Source organism: Hemibagrus wyckioides, linkage group LG15 (assembly GCF_019097595.1).
Source record: "Hemibagrus wyckioides isolate EC202008001 linkage group LG15, SWU_Hwy_1.0, whole genome shotgun sequence".
Lineage (NCBI taxonomy): Eukaryota > Metazoa > Chordata > Actinopteri > Siluriformes > Bagridae > Hemibagrus > Hemibagrus wyckioides.
The window spans coordinates 13,478,998-13,490,907 of NC_080724.1; the positions used below are offsets into that span (position 1 = coordinate 13,478,998).

Below are 11,910 nucleotides of genomic sequence, written 5' to 3' on the forward strand. Positions count from 1 at the left end.
AAATGTCCGTTATTCAGTCAGAGAGAGAGAGAACAGAGAGAACACAGCTCCGGTTACGCACAGCGACGTTTTGCCTCGCGTGCCGTGATGTCACGGAGGGTGTGGGCGCGCCCCGAGGCGGGAGCGCGCATCAGACACAACTCGGTGAGGAGGTTATAGTTAAAATCCTCACTGAGGCTCCTTACACATGTTTCTGATGACATTTCTGTGGTGTGTTCAGTGAGTGTGATGCTCTTGTGTTAGTTGGTCTTGTCTTGTTAAACCTGTGAGAATTTACAACGACGTCACTGCGAATGTTATTGTTATTGCTAGTGCATTTATAACATTTATAACATAAATAACTGTCAGGTTGAGCTGGAGTCAGAGTTTCCTTTATCAGAGTTATATAATCCAGTGTAGAAGCAGAGGAGATGCTGGAGCAAGCTCTGGACACTAAACTCAGCTTGGCTAGTTATCACTGTAAGAGATGATAAGCGGGATGTTATCAGTGTTCACATAGAATTTGAAGCTAGATCACCTGTCTGAGCAGAGTGTAAAGATGATGAGGTGAGTGAGCTGGAAAGACTATATGATGAATGCATATCTGCTTCACTCTCCTTTAAGTAATGAAGTACAGTTTGGCCTGTAAGCAATAGTTTGTAGGTTGTTATGGCATCATTTTCCACCTCTCTATATTGGACTTGTGAAGTGGATTAAAACATGGGTGTCTCTGTGAAACGAGTTGGTCAGCTAGCTGTGGGGAGTAATGTATATTTTCCTCCTCAAACAGAAAGCTGTAGAGTCAGTGCTTAGATTTAAGAAATGAATGTCTGTTTGCAGATTAATCCACAGCTAATGTGTGCATATAGAGTATAACACTTAAAAGTAAGACTTGCTGCTGTGTTTGCTGCTGATGCTGTGAGTGGCCATGTTGATGTGACATCAGTCCATAAACTTTAAATTTAATTACAAGTTACATGCAAACCCATCTGCACCACTGCACCACCATCAGCAGCACAGCATTGTGGGAACAGTAGGAAAATGTTAACCAAAGTAACAATACACCAAGAAGAAGGCTAAACACAAAAAAACCTCTTTATCATGACACTTTGGTTTTTGGATCACAATTTTTCCTTTTAAGTGCAAAAAAACTTCCTTTATGTAAAAGATTTGAAATAAACTAGATTGGCTAGATGAAGGTCTCGGGCAGTAGGCTTTAATTCCTCCAATGACATCTACTGCACTCAGCAAGGAGACACTTTTTTTTTAAACAGCACAGTACCAATGTTTGTTTATATATATATATATATATATATATATATATATATATATATATATATATATATATATATTTGATTATACTTTCATAAATCTTTGTCATTACAATACTCATGTGCAGTAAGTTGAGTAACCATTAGCTGAAAAGCACTGCTGCAGGAGTGGGATGAGTTTCTGTGTGTTTGGGTAAAAGAGGACTGGAGATGGGCCGCTCAGCACCATGGACAGTGACATCGCTCGCGCACACACACACACGCACGCACGCACACACACACACACACACACACACACTGATAATCCGAATAAAAGACTTGTCCTGTACTCTGTCTGTCATTAATTACGTGTTTAATTTGCATGTAAAACAAATAAAAATCACAACTCACATTCTAATAAACGAATTCACAATAAAAACGAGAAGGACGCCATATTTCCTTGGGTTTAGGGGTTGCGTGTGAGCGGAAGTGACGCAATCGCGTTTGTTTCGGAAGCGAAACGGCGTCAGATTCAAACGGACTACATGTTTTAGGTGCGTGTTGATGGAGTTTTTATATTTATTTTTAATTTACCTGGAACACATCGTGAGGGAGAAAGCCTCGGCATTTATCTTTATTTCGGGGATTTAGTGTTTATGTGTCAATGTGCAGGAATACTGATGTTTACAATTTACTGTGAAAACTTTTCGGTAGCAAAGCGGCTAATGCTAGTAGCAGTGTTGTTGTTAGCTCTATAGCGACCGTGAGCAACAACACATCTGATTTCATTTGTTATCATGAAACAGTTTTATACTTCATATACGTTTTAGTTTACATGTAATCGATAAGTTTAGTAGACATTACAGGTGTGTTTGATTATTATGGTTGGAAAGACGTGTTTACGTCTTTGCTTTTGGACTGAAACGGCAGCGTTTATAAAATACAGAACGAATCTTTATTAATTATACAAATTAAAACGGAACTTCACAGCTCCATTTCCTGTTTTGAGCCAACCCTCCTCCATGGTAAATGAATCGTTTTCCCCTTTAATATTATGTGTGTTGATTTTACATAAGTAAGCAGATGGTGTGTGTGTGTGTGTGTGTTTCAGATGATGTGAACAGGAGCAGGACACAGAGGTCATGTCTGAGAGTCGACAGACACAACGAGGTGATGATCGAGCTCGAGACAGGGCGAGACGTAGGGAGAGTGGACAGAGTAAAGCGCTTCTGCGTGCATCTCACCCCCACACCCTGACCCGGTCCACTCAGGGGGATCTGCAGGAGATCAGCAGGTCGCTGTAATGATTAGACTGAGAAACAGAAACACAAATCATTGAGCATACTGACGTCATTCTCATTCCAGGTTGAGAGAGGAGATTGGACAGATGCAGACGGAAACACGGGGCTTTGACAAAGAGGAGGAGTTGAGATGGAAGATCAACCAACTGGAGCAGGACAAGCTCAAGCTCAACTCCGAATACAACCAGGAGGTGACATGTCTTCGAAAACATGGCACCTTTACACAACATGAAGTCATAGTGTCAGAGAAATACTCATATGTACTAGATCAATTTAATTTCATGGGAAACTCATTCAAACATGGATGCTCTGCCCCAACATTCCCTGTTGGCTGACAGACATCACACCATGCCAAAAAGTAAAATTTTTGTCTCTGAACGTGTCAGTTTTCTCTAGTGTGTGTGTGTGTGTGTGTGTGCGTGCAGTTGTCGGGCTACGAGGCTCAGCTCACACGCTGTCGTGCTCTTCTGGAGAAAGGAGAAGCTCAGAGACAGACACTAGAGTACGAACTCGCTGTGCTAAAAAGAGATGCAGCTGCTCAGAAAAGTCGAGTTGAGAAGAAGATGGCTGACCTGATCACACACAACCAGCAGCTGGAGGGTATTGTTTGGGTGTTTGGGTGTGGAGCTGTGGCAGAGAGCCTGTAATAGTTTAACTATATTATATATGTACTGGTGTGTTTATAGGCCTCAATGTGGAACTGCATCAGAGAGCCTCTGATCTACAGAGAGCTTTGGAAATCACTCAGCAAGCACGGTTAGATGATGAGCAGAGGCTCCACGCGGAGTTGCGTGAGAGGGACCACCTGATTCACAGCATTAGTACAGAGAAAGAGCTGCTACAGGAGGAGAATAGACACCGGGACACACTGCTGCAGGTACCCTCTGTGTGTTTGTTTTTGGGGGATGGGGGATGGGGGGTGGGGGGTGGTTTGGTCCTGGGGTCTACCCTAAAATGGTTCACATCACCTAGTTTTATTTCGGTGTGTGTCAGGAGCAGAAAGACACACTGCAGGAGCTGAAGGGCAGGATGGACAGTATGCAGAAAGACAGAGAGCGAGATGCTGAGGAGCTCAGAGTGAGGAGAGCTGAGCTGAGGAACAGTATGGTGCGTGAGGAAAAGATGAAGAAGGAACTGGAGGTGAGAAACAACACACACAGAAGTGCTGCCATATGATACTGACATGTATATAGGCCTCACTGTCCTGCATCAGATGGATGATCATTTATGGTCACATAATGTCTATTAATGTGTTTACATGTGTGTGTGTAGACAGCCATACAGAGAGTAAAGGTTCTGGAGAGGAGTGTGGAGTCAGAAAAAGCTGCTCACCTGGAGATGAAGGTCAGTGCTGAGGTCATTCAGATACTGCCACACCCACTATTTGAGACTGACAGATGTAGATGTCATGCCCACTCTATTCCCTGCACAGGTCTGTAACAGTTCTGTACTCTGTATTGTGTGTGTAGCTGTGTCTCAGAGATGTGGAAGCAGCTCTGTCAGTAGAGAAGAGGAATCAAGCAGAGGTTGTTTCCAGTCTGGAGCTGCTCAAACACAAATATGGAGAAGTGGATAGAGCACACACACGAGAGAGAGAGCGTGCTGACAACACACAACACACACTGACACTGTAAGAGACACACACACACGGGAAGCATACCTATACATGACATGAGCTGTGAGTGTGTGCTGTAGTGTGATGATAATTAAGTCACACTCTGTTTATTTTTTTGTGTATAGACTGGAGCAGGAGTACCGAAACACTAATTCCAATCTGATTGGCCAGCTGGAGAAAACCAAGGCTGACTTGGCTGATCTGATTGGTCAGTTGGAACATGAGAAGGCAGCATCAGCTAAGCTGATTGGTCAGTTGGAGCATGAGAAGGCGGAGTCAGCTAAGCTGATTGGTCAGTTGGAGCATGAGAAGGCGGAGTCAGCTAAGCTGATTGGTCAGTTGGAGCATGAGAAGGCGGAGTCAGCTAAGCTGATTGGTCAGTTGGAGCATGAGAAGGCGGAGTCAGCTAAGCTGTCAATCAGACTGCAGAAACAGGAGAGAGTGGAGACAGAGAGAGGGCAAGAACTTATCCTGGTACACTTACGTATTTTCTCTCACTGACTCTCTAGCCATCTCTCCTTCCCTCCATGGCTGTATATTACACATACACATACCCTGTGTGTGTGTGTGTGTGTGTGTAGGTTCAGAAGAGGCTGGCATTTGTGGAGGACACATATGAAGGTCTTCTTAAAGAAATGGAGCAGCTGTTACACCACCACAAGGGGGCACCACCCATCATCACCACAACCGGTGTGTGTGTGTGTGTGTGTTAGATATCATGATGTAATAGGAGAAGGAAGCAGGTTATTGATTGTGTGTGTGTGTGTGTGTGTGCTAGGAGATAAACAGAACCCGTCTGCCCTGATGGATATCTTGAGAAGAGTGTTACACAACTATCACACAGAGGTAACACACACAAACACATTGAAGTGTGTATAAAACAGTTAACAGTCACTTGGGAGCTAACTCTGTGTGTGTGTGTGTAGCTGAAGGACTTGGTGAAGGCAGTTGATGCACTGAACAAAGAGAATAAAGACAAAGACGAGATCATCAGTGACCAGAGGAGATGCATACAGGTGTGTGTGTGATGGAGGAGGAAATGTTTTGCTAATCATATATTCTGTACTTCACCTGTGTGTTTGTGTGCATGTTTGTAGGAATTTGAGGCACGGTGCATGTGTCTGAGGGAGGAGGTGGAGCGTCTGCATGTGTGCGTTGAAGAGTCTGCAGATGCAGCAAAGCGAGGACAGATGGAACTGCAGACTGTCACACACTTCTGGGAGGAGGAGAAAGAGCGACACACACACACCAAAACACATATAAACACACTCATACAGGAGCATGAGAAGGAGCAGCAGGTACACACACACTTGCAAATGTAAACAACATATAAGCCTATATATAAGGAAGATTCAGTTACTATTAGGTGTGTGTGTAGGAGAAGCTGGCCTTCCTGCACTCTCTGTATCAACGGCTCCTCACTGGCTGTGTGTTGGTAGCCCCACCCCAGAGCATGATGGGTAGTTTTTCATGGGCAGAGCTTAGCATCATGCTACAGGAGCAAGCAGATGCACTGACTTCTGACCTCAACTCAGCCAATCAGAGGGTAAGGGGGACACTTTAGTCCACTGTGGGCATGAACCAAAAGACACACTCTGTTTTACTGTATAGGTTATTTTATGGTTATTAAAATATTAATGATATTTAATAACTCTGTGCATGTGTGTGTTAGATTGCACGTTTGGACTGTGTGTGTGAGGGGAAGGAGGCGGCGCTGAAAAGTGTGTGTGAGCAGCTGAAGCAGAGAGAGAAGAGCTGGATTAAACAGAGAGAGGACCTGGACAAACACCACACACACTTGATCAATGAACTACAGACCAAAGCTCAGGTGTGCACACATACACACACACACACACACACACAGACGCCCCTGATCTTACCTGAGCTTAGGTACACACACACACTACACCTGATCAATGAACTACAGACCAGAGCTCTGTCTGTCCCTCTATGTGTGTGTGTGTGTGTGCAGGATCTGAAGAGTCGTTTGTATCACGCTGAAGAGTGTCTCTGCATTTCTGAGCATGCTCACTCTGCCCTCCAACAGGACGTGAGTCGTCTTCAGGAGCTGGTGCGTGTCTGTCGCCGCGAAAATGCATCCTTCCTGGCAGCGAGCGCTATGCTGGCAGGGTGTGTGTATGCACTGCATGGCCGTGTGTCTGCGCTGGTGCATCAGAAAACCCTGCTGCAGCAAAGTGTGTGTGATGCTGAGTTTCTCAAACAGGAATTGAGGGCTCTACTGTATGCGCTCAGTGACCCTGGGGTCAAAGGTCAGAGCAGGCTCACAGGGAGTGTGTGGAAGTTTAGAGTGCATGTGGTTGCCGTGATGGCCGCCCTGCGTCTGCGCAATCTGTGCAGGAACACACACATCCTATTCAGAGTGGGTGCAGGTGTGTGTGTGAGCAAGCTGAGGCTGAGCAACACACACACCGAGGAGGAGGAGAGCGAAACAGTGATGAAGATGCTCACGTCCTCACAGCTGTGTGTGATCTTACACACCTGCATGCAGGAGGTGCAGACAGAGCTGCAGAGAACTGGTGAGACACATACTCACACAAACTCACTCTCAAGTCAGATGGACATAACTAATAAGCATCCAAACCTTGTGTGTGTGTGTTAGAGCACAGTGCTGGTGTCTTAGCGGCCGCACGCTCCAGTTTCTCTAAGCTGGTGGAGAAACTGCTGCCTAAGTCAGAGTCGGGTTGCTATGGTGATATGGGGTCGTTGGCACAGCAACTGGGTCAAGGACTGAACAGCCTCCGCAAAACACACCACCTCGCGCTGAGACACAATGCCAACAAGGTAACACACACATAGTCAGGTCATGTTTACATATGTGCATAATTACATGTTTATCAACTTATTTATGTGTTTGTGTGTGTAGGTCATGTTCTCTGCTCTGCAGCAGCACTTCCTGGAGTTTACTCAGCGTTTACACTCTGCTGAGGTGGAGAGGAGAGACCTGAGGATTGAACTGTCACGGCTCAAACGCAGAAACACACACACACATGATGAGATGAAGGACAACACACACACAGTGAGTGCGGCACACACTCCCATCCTTACACCCTGTTTTTCAAGGTATAGTAATGGAGTATGTAAAGTTGTGCATGTGTGTTATAGGTGTGTGTGCCGCTGCGGCAGTTCCACACAGTGTGTGATGAGTTGAGCTCGGCTCTGTGCAGGGAACAGCAAGCACAGGCTCTCTTGCATGAACAGGCCACACAGCTGCAAGAGCTTGGCATTACCATGGAAACACACATCTCAGAACAACTGGAAAAAGACCACACACTCGCTCAGGCTGTGCAGGTACACACACAGACACACACATAGTGCGGAGTGGTTCTCACTGCTTAACCAGGTGCTATACTACAGGACATGTTGTAAACCCCGGTGTGTGTTTAGAGTCTCTCTGATGCGAAGGCGGAGCTAAAGAGGAAAGAACAATCTCTGCGGTTGCTAGGGAAACGGCTAAGCCAATCACAGGAAGAGAAACAGGAGCTACAGCAGAGCATCAACAGAGTGGAAAACACACTGCATCTGGCAGCTAGGTAACTAACACACACACACAGAAACATAAAACTGTGACTAGTTCACATTCAGTAGTTGTTTTTGTTGTGCTGTTCATCTGGACATTGTGGTGTGTGTGTGTACCAGGAGTAAAGAGTGTTTATTGAGCTACATCATGTCAGTGGAGTGCAGACTTCGAGAGGTCAGTACTCTCTATCATAATACAGTTCAGTGCAAAAGTTTGTATCCCTTTACTCTGAAATGAAAAAAGGTTTTCCAAATGTCTCTTCATCAACAAAGGTAACTAAATATGTTTATGATAAGAAATTGAAATGATATCTGTTTACAAACGGTGTTTCGAGACCTTCCCTAATAACCTTTATGTCCACTTTACTTCCTGTCATGTCCTGCCTTTGAGCTTCTCCTCAAGTTTTCTAATCCATTTTAAGTCAGGAAATAGTGAAGGTCATGGCAAACCTTTCACCTTCTTCTCTTTATCTTTCTGCTCTTCCTCTCCTTGGTGGAGTCTTAGTGCATCTATGTTTCTGAGTTTTGGTTTATGGTCTTCACTGTTGTTACTGGTATCCATTACACTTTAATATTGTTATATTGCTTTCCAGCTCTATGAATGTTTGCTCTGGTCCTGGGGTCTGACAGCTGCTTTTCTGCTCCTATTGTTTCTTGATGCTTTCAGCAAATTGCTGGAGATCTGATATCTGACATCTTATATTAATACACTGATTCTTCTGGTGTGTGTGTGTGACGAACAGCTGAAGGATAGTCTCCTCCTTTCCCACTCCAATTCCTTAAGAGACAGGTTCACACTGCACTTACCCACAGTGCACCAGGACCAGGGTTTGGAGCTAGACAGTGGAGCACCAGAGATGAAGGCATGTCAGGTGAGTGAGAGAGAGTGTGAGTGTTATTGCTTCACTTCCTGTTCTTGCAGTGCACCTCAGTGTGATCATACATGGTGTGTGTGTGTGTGTCTGTGAAGTCTCTGGTGCACAGTTTTACAGATGTGTATGAGTTCGTGTGCAGTAAGGTGGTGTGTCTCGAGAGAGAGATCTCCTCATATCAGTCGCACGTGACCGCTCTAAAAGCCGAGTTACATGACGCCTGCATACGAGAGAACCAGTGCTATGTGAGTTTATTTTTATTATTATTATTATTACAGCTGTCTCAGATGGCTGTGTTTGGGATACCGTGTTAATAATTTGAGGAATACACACCCCAGGCTGTAAAGGATGAGACTCTGGTGTCTGTGTTAATGATGACATAATAGTGTGTAACAGGATCAATGTGTGTGAGTGTGTTGATTCTCTCTCTGTGTGTTTATCAGCAGTTGATCGGAAGCACTGACACGCCGGCTCCTCTTTCTGAAGCAGAGGGGAATTGTGGGATACCGGCTCCCTTAAGCGCTGCTGTCTCAGTGAACGATGTCCCCAGAAACATGGACACGCTCCTGAACAAGTCCACTGTTCCACTGAAGAAGGGTAGAAGTGTGAAAAAAGCCTCCAAAAGCTCCAGAAGTGTCAAAAGTGCCTCAAAACCATCAACATAATAAAACAAACTGAAATGTATTTTGTATTAAATTTTACTTTGCTGTAGATTTAGTTTTTTAGAAAAAAAAGATAAGTTTTATAGTCATCTGTCACTGCTGCTACTAACTGTTAGAAATAAACAATATTATACAGTGAAGACTCTTTCAAAGACTTTACAAAACACACACTCACAATTATACAGGATTCATCGGGACATTCAGGAATAAATATCTCACACACATATAACACACACCCCCCCCCCTTGAAAATGGCCTACAACTGAGTTCTGCAGGTGACTTGATTTCTCGTTATTAGATTCTGTGGACAAGCAAAACACTGGAATTGGCACCACACAGAACCTTCACAGCTCCAGTACAGGTCCTGGAATGAATTATATACACTGACTGTTTAAACACATACAAGCTGAAGATGAACTCTCTGCTCATATTTCTATATGTACTGCATGTTATTGTAGATTTCCATAAATGTGTGTGTTCACAGTGTAATGTAGCTGGAGGATGTGTGCAATGATTCTGAAGAGGGAAGTTTATAAATTCCAGAAATGGTACACAGCTATACACACTCTCCTCACAGTGAAAAGTGAAAATCAGGAAATGGACAAGTGTTCACAGGATCTCTATAGATACACTATAATGCCAAAAGTTTTGGGACACCCCTCCAAATCATTGAATTCAGGGGTTAGTCCCTTAGTTCCAGTGAAAGGAACTCTTAATGCTTCAGCATACCAAGACATTTTGGACAATTTCATGCTCCCAACTTTGTGGGAACAGTTTGGGGATGACCCCTTCCTGTTCCAACATGACTGCACACCAGTGCACAAAGCAAGCTCCATACAAGACATGGATATGCATATACAGTATCTCACAAAAGTGAGTACACCCCTCATATATTTAAATATTTTATTATATCTTTTCATGTGACAACACTGAAGAAATGACACTCTGCTCCAATGTAAAGTAGTGAGTGTACAGCCTGTATAACAGTGTAAATTTGCTGTCCCCTCAAAATAACTCAACACACAGCCATTAATGTCTAAACTGTTAGCAACAAAAGTGAGTACACCCCTAAGTGGAAATGTCCAAATTTTGCCCAGTTAGCCATTTACCCTCCCCGGTGTCATGTGACTTGTTAGTGTTACAAGGTCTCAGGTGTGAATGGGGTGTTATCGCTCTCACACCCTCTCATACTGGTCACTGGAAGTTCAACATGGCACCTCATGGCAAAGAACTCTCTGAGGATCTGAAAAAAAGAATTGTTGTTCTACATAAAGATGGCCTAGGCTATAAGAAGATTGCCAAGACCCTGAAACTGAGCTGCAGCACAGTGGGCAAGACCATTCAGCAGTTTTACAGGACAGGTTCCACTCAGAAAAGGCCTCGCCATGGTCCACCAAAGAAGTTGAGTGCATGTGCTCAGCGTCATATCCGGAGGCTGTCTTTGGGAAAGAGATGTATGAGTGCTGCCAGCATTGTTGCAGAGGTTGAAGGGGTGGGGGTGGGGGGGTCAGCCTGTCAGTGCTCAGACCATACGCTGCACACTGCATCAAATTGATCTGCATGGCGTCTCAGAAGGAAGCCTCTACTAAAGATGATGCACAAGAAAGCCCGCATACAGTTTGCTGAAGACAAGCAGACTAAGGACATTACTGGAACCATGTCCTGTGGTCCAATGAGACCAAGATAAACTTATTTGATTCAGATGGTGTCAAGCGTGTGTGGTGGCAACCAGGTGAGGAGTACAAAGACAAGTGTGTCTTGCCTACAGTTAAGCATGGTGGTGGGAGTGTCATGGTCTGGGCCTGCATGAGTGCTGCCGACACTGGGGAGCTACAGTTCATTGAGGGAACCATGAATGCTAACATGTACTGTGACACACTGAAGCAGAGCATGATCCCTTCCCTTCGGAGACTGGGATGCAGGGCAGTATTCCAACATGATAATGACCCCAAACACACCTCCAAGATGACCACTGCCTTGCTAAAGAAGATGAGGGTAAAGGTGATGGACTGGCCAAGCATGTCTCCAGACCTAAACCTTAAGGTTTGGGAGCACAAGGTCTCTAACATCCACCAGCTCTGTGAGTTAATCATGGAGGATTGGAAGAGGACTCCAGTGGCAACCTGTGAAGCTCTGGTGAACTCCATGCCCAAGAGGGTTAAGGCAGTGCTGGAAAATAATGGTGGATACGCAAATTATTGACACTTTGGGCCCAATTTGGACATTTCCACTTAGGGGTGTACTCACTTTTGTTGCTAACAGTTTAGACATTAATGGCTGTGTGTTGAGTTATTTTGAGGGGACAGCAAATTTACACTGTTATACAGGCTGTACACTCACTACTTTACATTGGAGCAGAGTGTCATTTCTTCAGTGTTGTCACATGAAAATATATAATAAAATATTTACAGAAATGTGAGGGGTGTACTCACTTTTGTGAGATTTGTTTTTACACCACTCTCTGTAGACTGTTGTGGGTGAAAATCCCAGCAGAAGATTAGCAGCTTCTGAAAGACTCAAACCAGCTCATCTTTAGAGTCTCCATGTGGAACCGTCCACAGCACACTTGAGGATAAAATCTGTTCCCTCTGGTATTTCTGTTTCATTTATTTATTGGAATTGTTTTTTGTAAACTCCTCTATAGACAGTTAATGCCCATGACACACACACAACAAATCTCAGTACACACAGGAC

General features: G+C 44.5%; 1 protein-coding gene across 6 annotated transcripts; it reads left to right on the top strand.

Annotated features, from left to right (window-relative positions):
- The first annotated feature begins 11 nt into the window (after window positions 1–11).
- On the top strand, window positions 12–9,452 carry LOC131366341 (coiled-coil domain-containing protein 171-like). 6 transcript variants are annotated; one of them, XM_058410738.1, is made up of 25 exons: window positions 1,729–1,783; window positions 2,220–2,254; window positions 2,341–2,523; window positions 2,595–2,721; window positions 2,956–3,130; window positions 3,217–3,407; window positions 3,524–3,670; window positions 3,803–3,874; window positions 4,000–4,160; window positions 4,271–4,619; window positions 4,727–4,835; window positions 4,924–4,991; window positions 5,072–5,161; window positions 5,243–5,443; window positions 5,524–5,691; window positions 5,818–5,973; window positions 6,118–6,682; window positions 6,766–6,947; window positions 7,030–7,182; window positions 7,269–7,454; window positions 7,551–7,696; window positions 7,803–7,857; window positions 8,426–8,554; window positions 8,653–8,799; window positions 8,998–9,451. In XM_058410738.1, exons 3-25 carry the CDS (start codon window positions 2,372–2,374, stop codon window positions 9,217–9,219), a joined length of 3,951 nt encoding a protein of 1,316 aa, XP_058266721.1. In that variant the 5' UTR covers window positions 1,729–1,783; window positions 2,220–2,254; window positions 2,341–2,371; the 3' UTR covers window positions 9,220–9,451. The 6 variants fall into 6 exon arrangements, with proteins under 6 accessions (XP_058266722.1, XP_058266723.1, XP_058266724.1 ...); XM_058410739.1 differs by lacking the exons at window positions 1,729–1,783; window positions 2,220–2,254 and adding an exon at window positions 12–144; XM_058410740.1 differs by lacking the exon at window positions 2,220–2,254 and having other exon boundaries at window positions 1,713–1,783; window positions 9,001–9,452.
- The last annotated feature ends 2,458 nt before the right edge of the window (window positions 9,453–11,910 follow it).

Bases quoted from the DNA above. Each gene is read 5' to 3' on its own strand.
- LOC131366341 (XM_058410739.1), top strand. From the start codon at position 2,372: ATGTCTGAGAGTCGACAGACACAACGAGGTGATGATCGAGCTCGAGAC. The intron at 5,692-5,817 runs GTAAGGGGGACA...TGTGTGTGTTAG, and splicing joins TCAACTCAGCCAATCAGAGG to ATTGCACGTTTGGACTGTGT. The intron at 7,858-8,425 runs GTCAGTACTCTC...TGTGACGAACAG, and splicing joins TGGAGTGCAGACTTCGAGAG to CTGAAGGATAGTCTCCTCCT.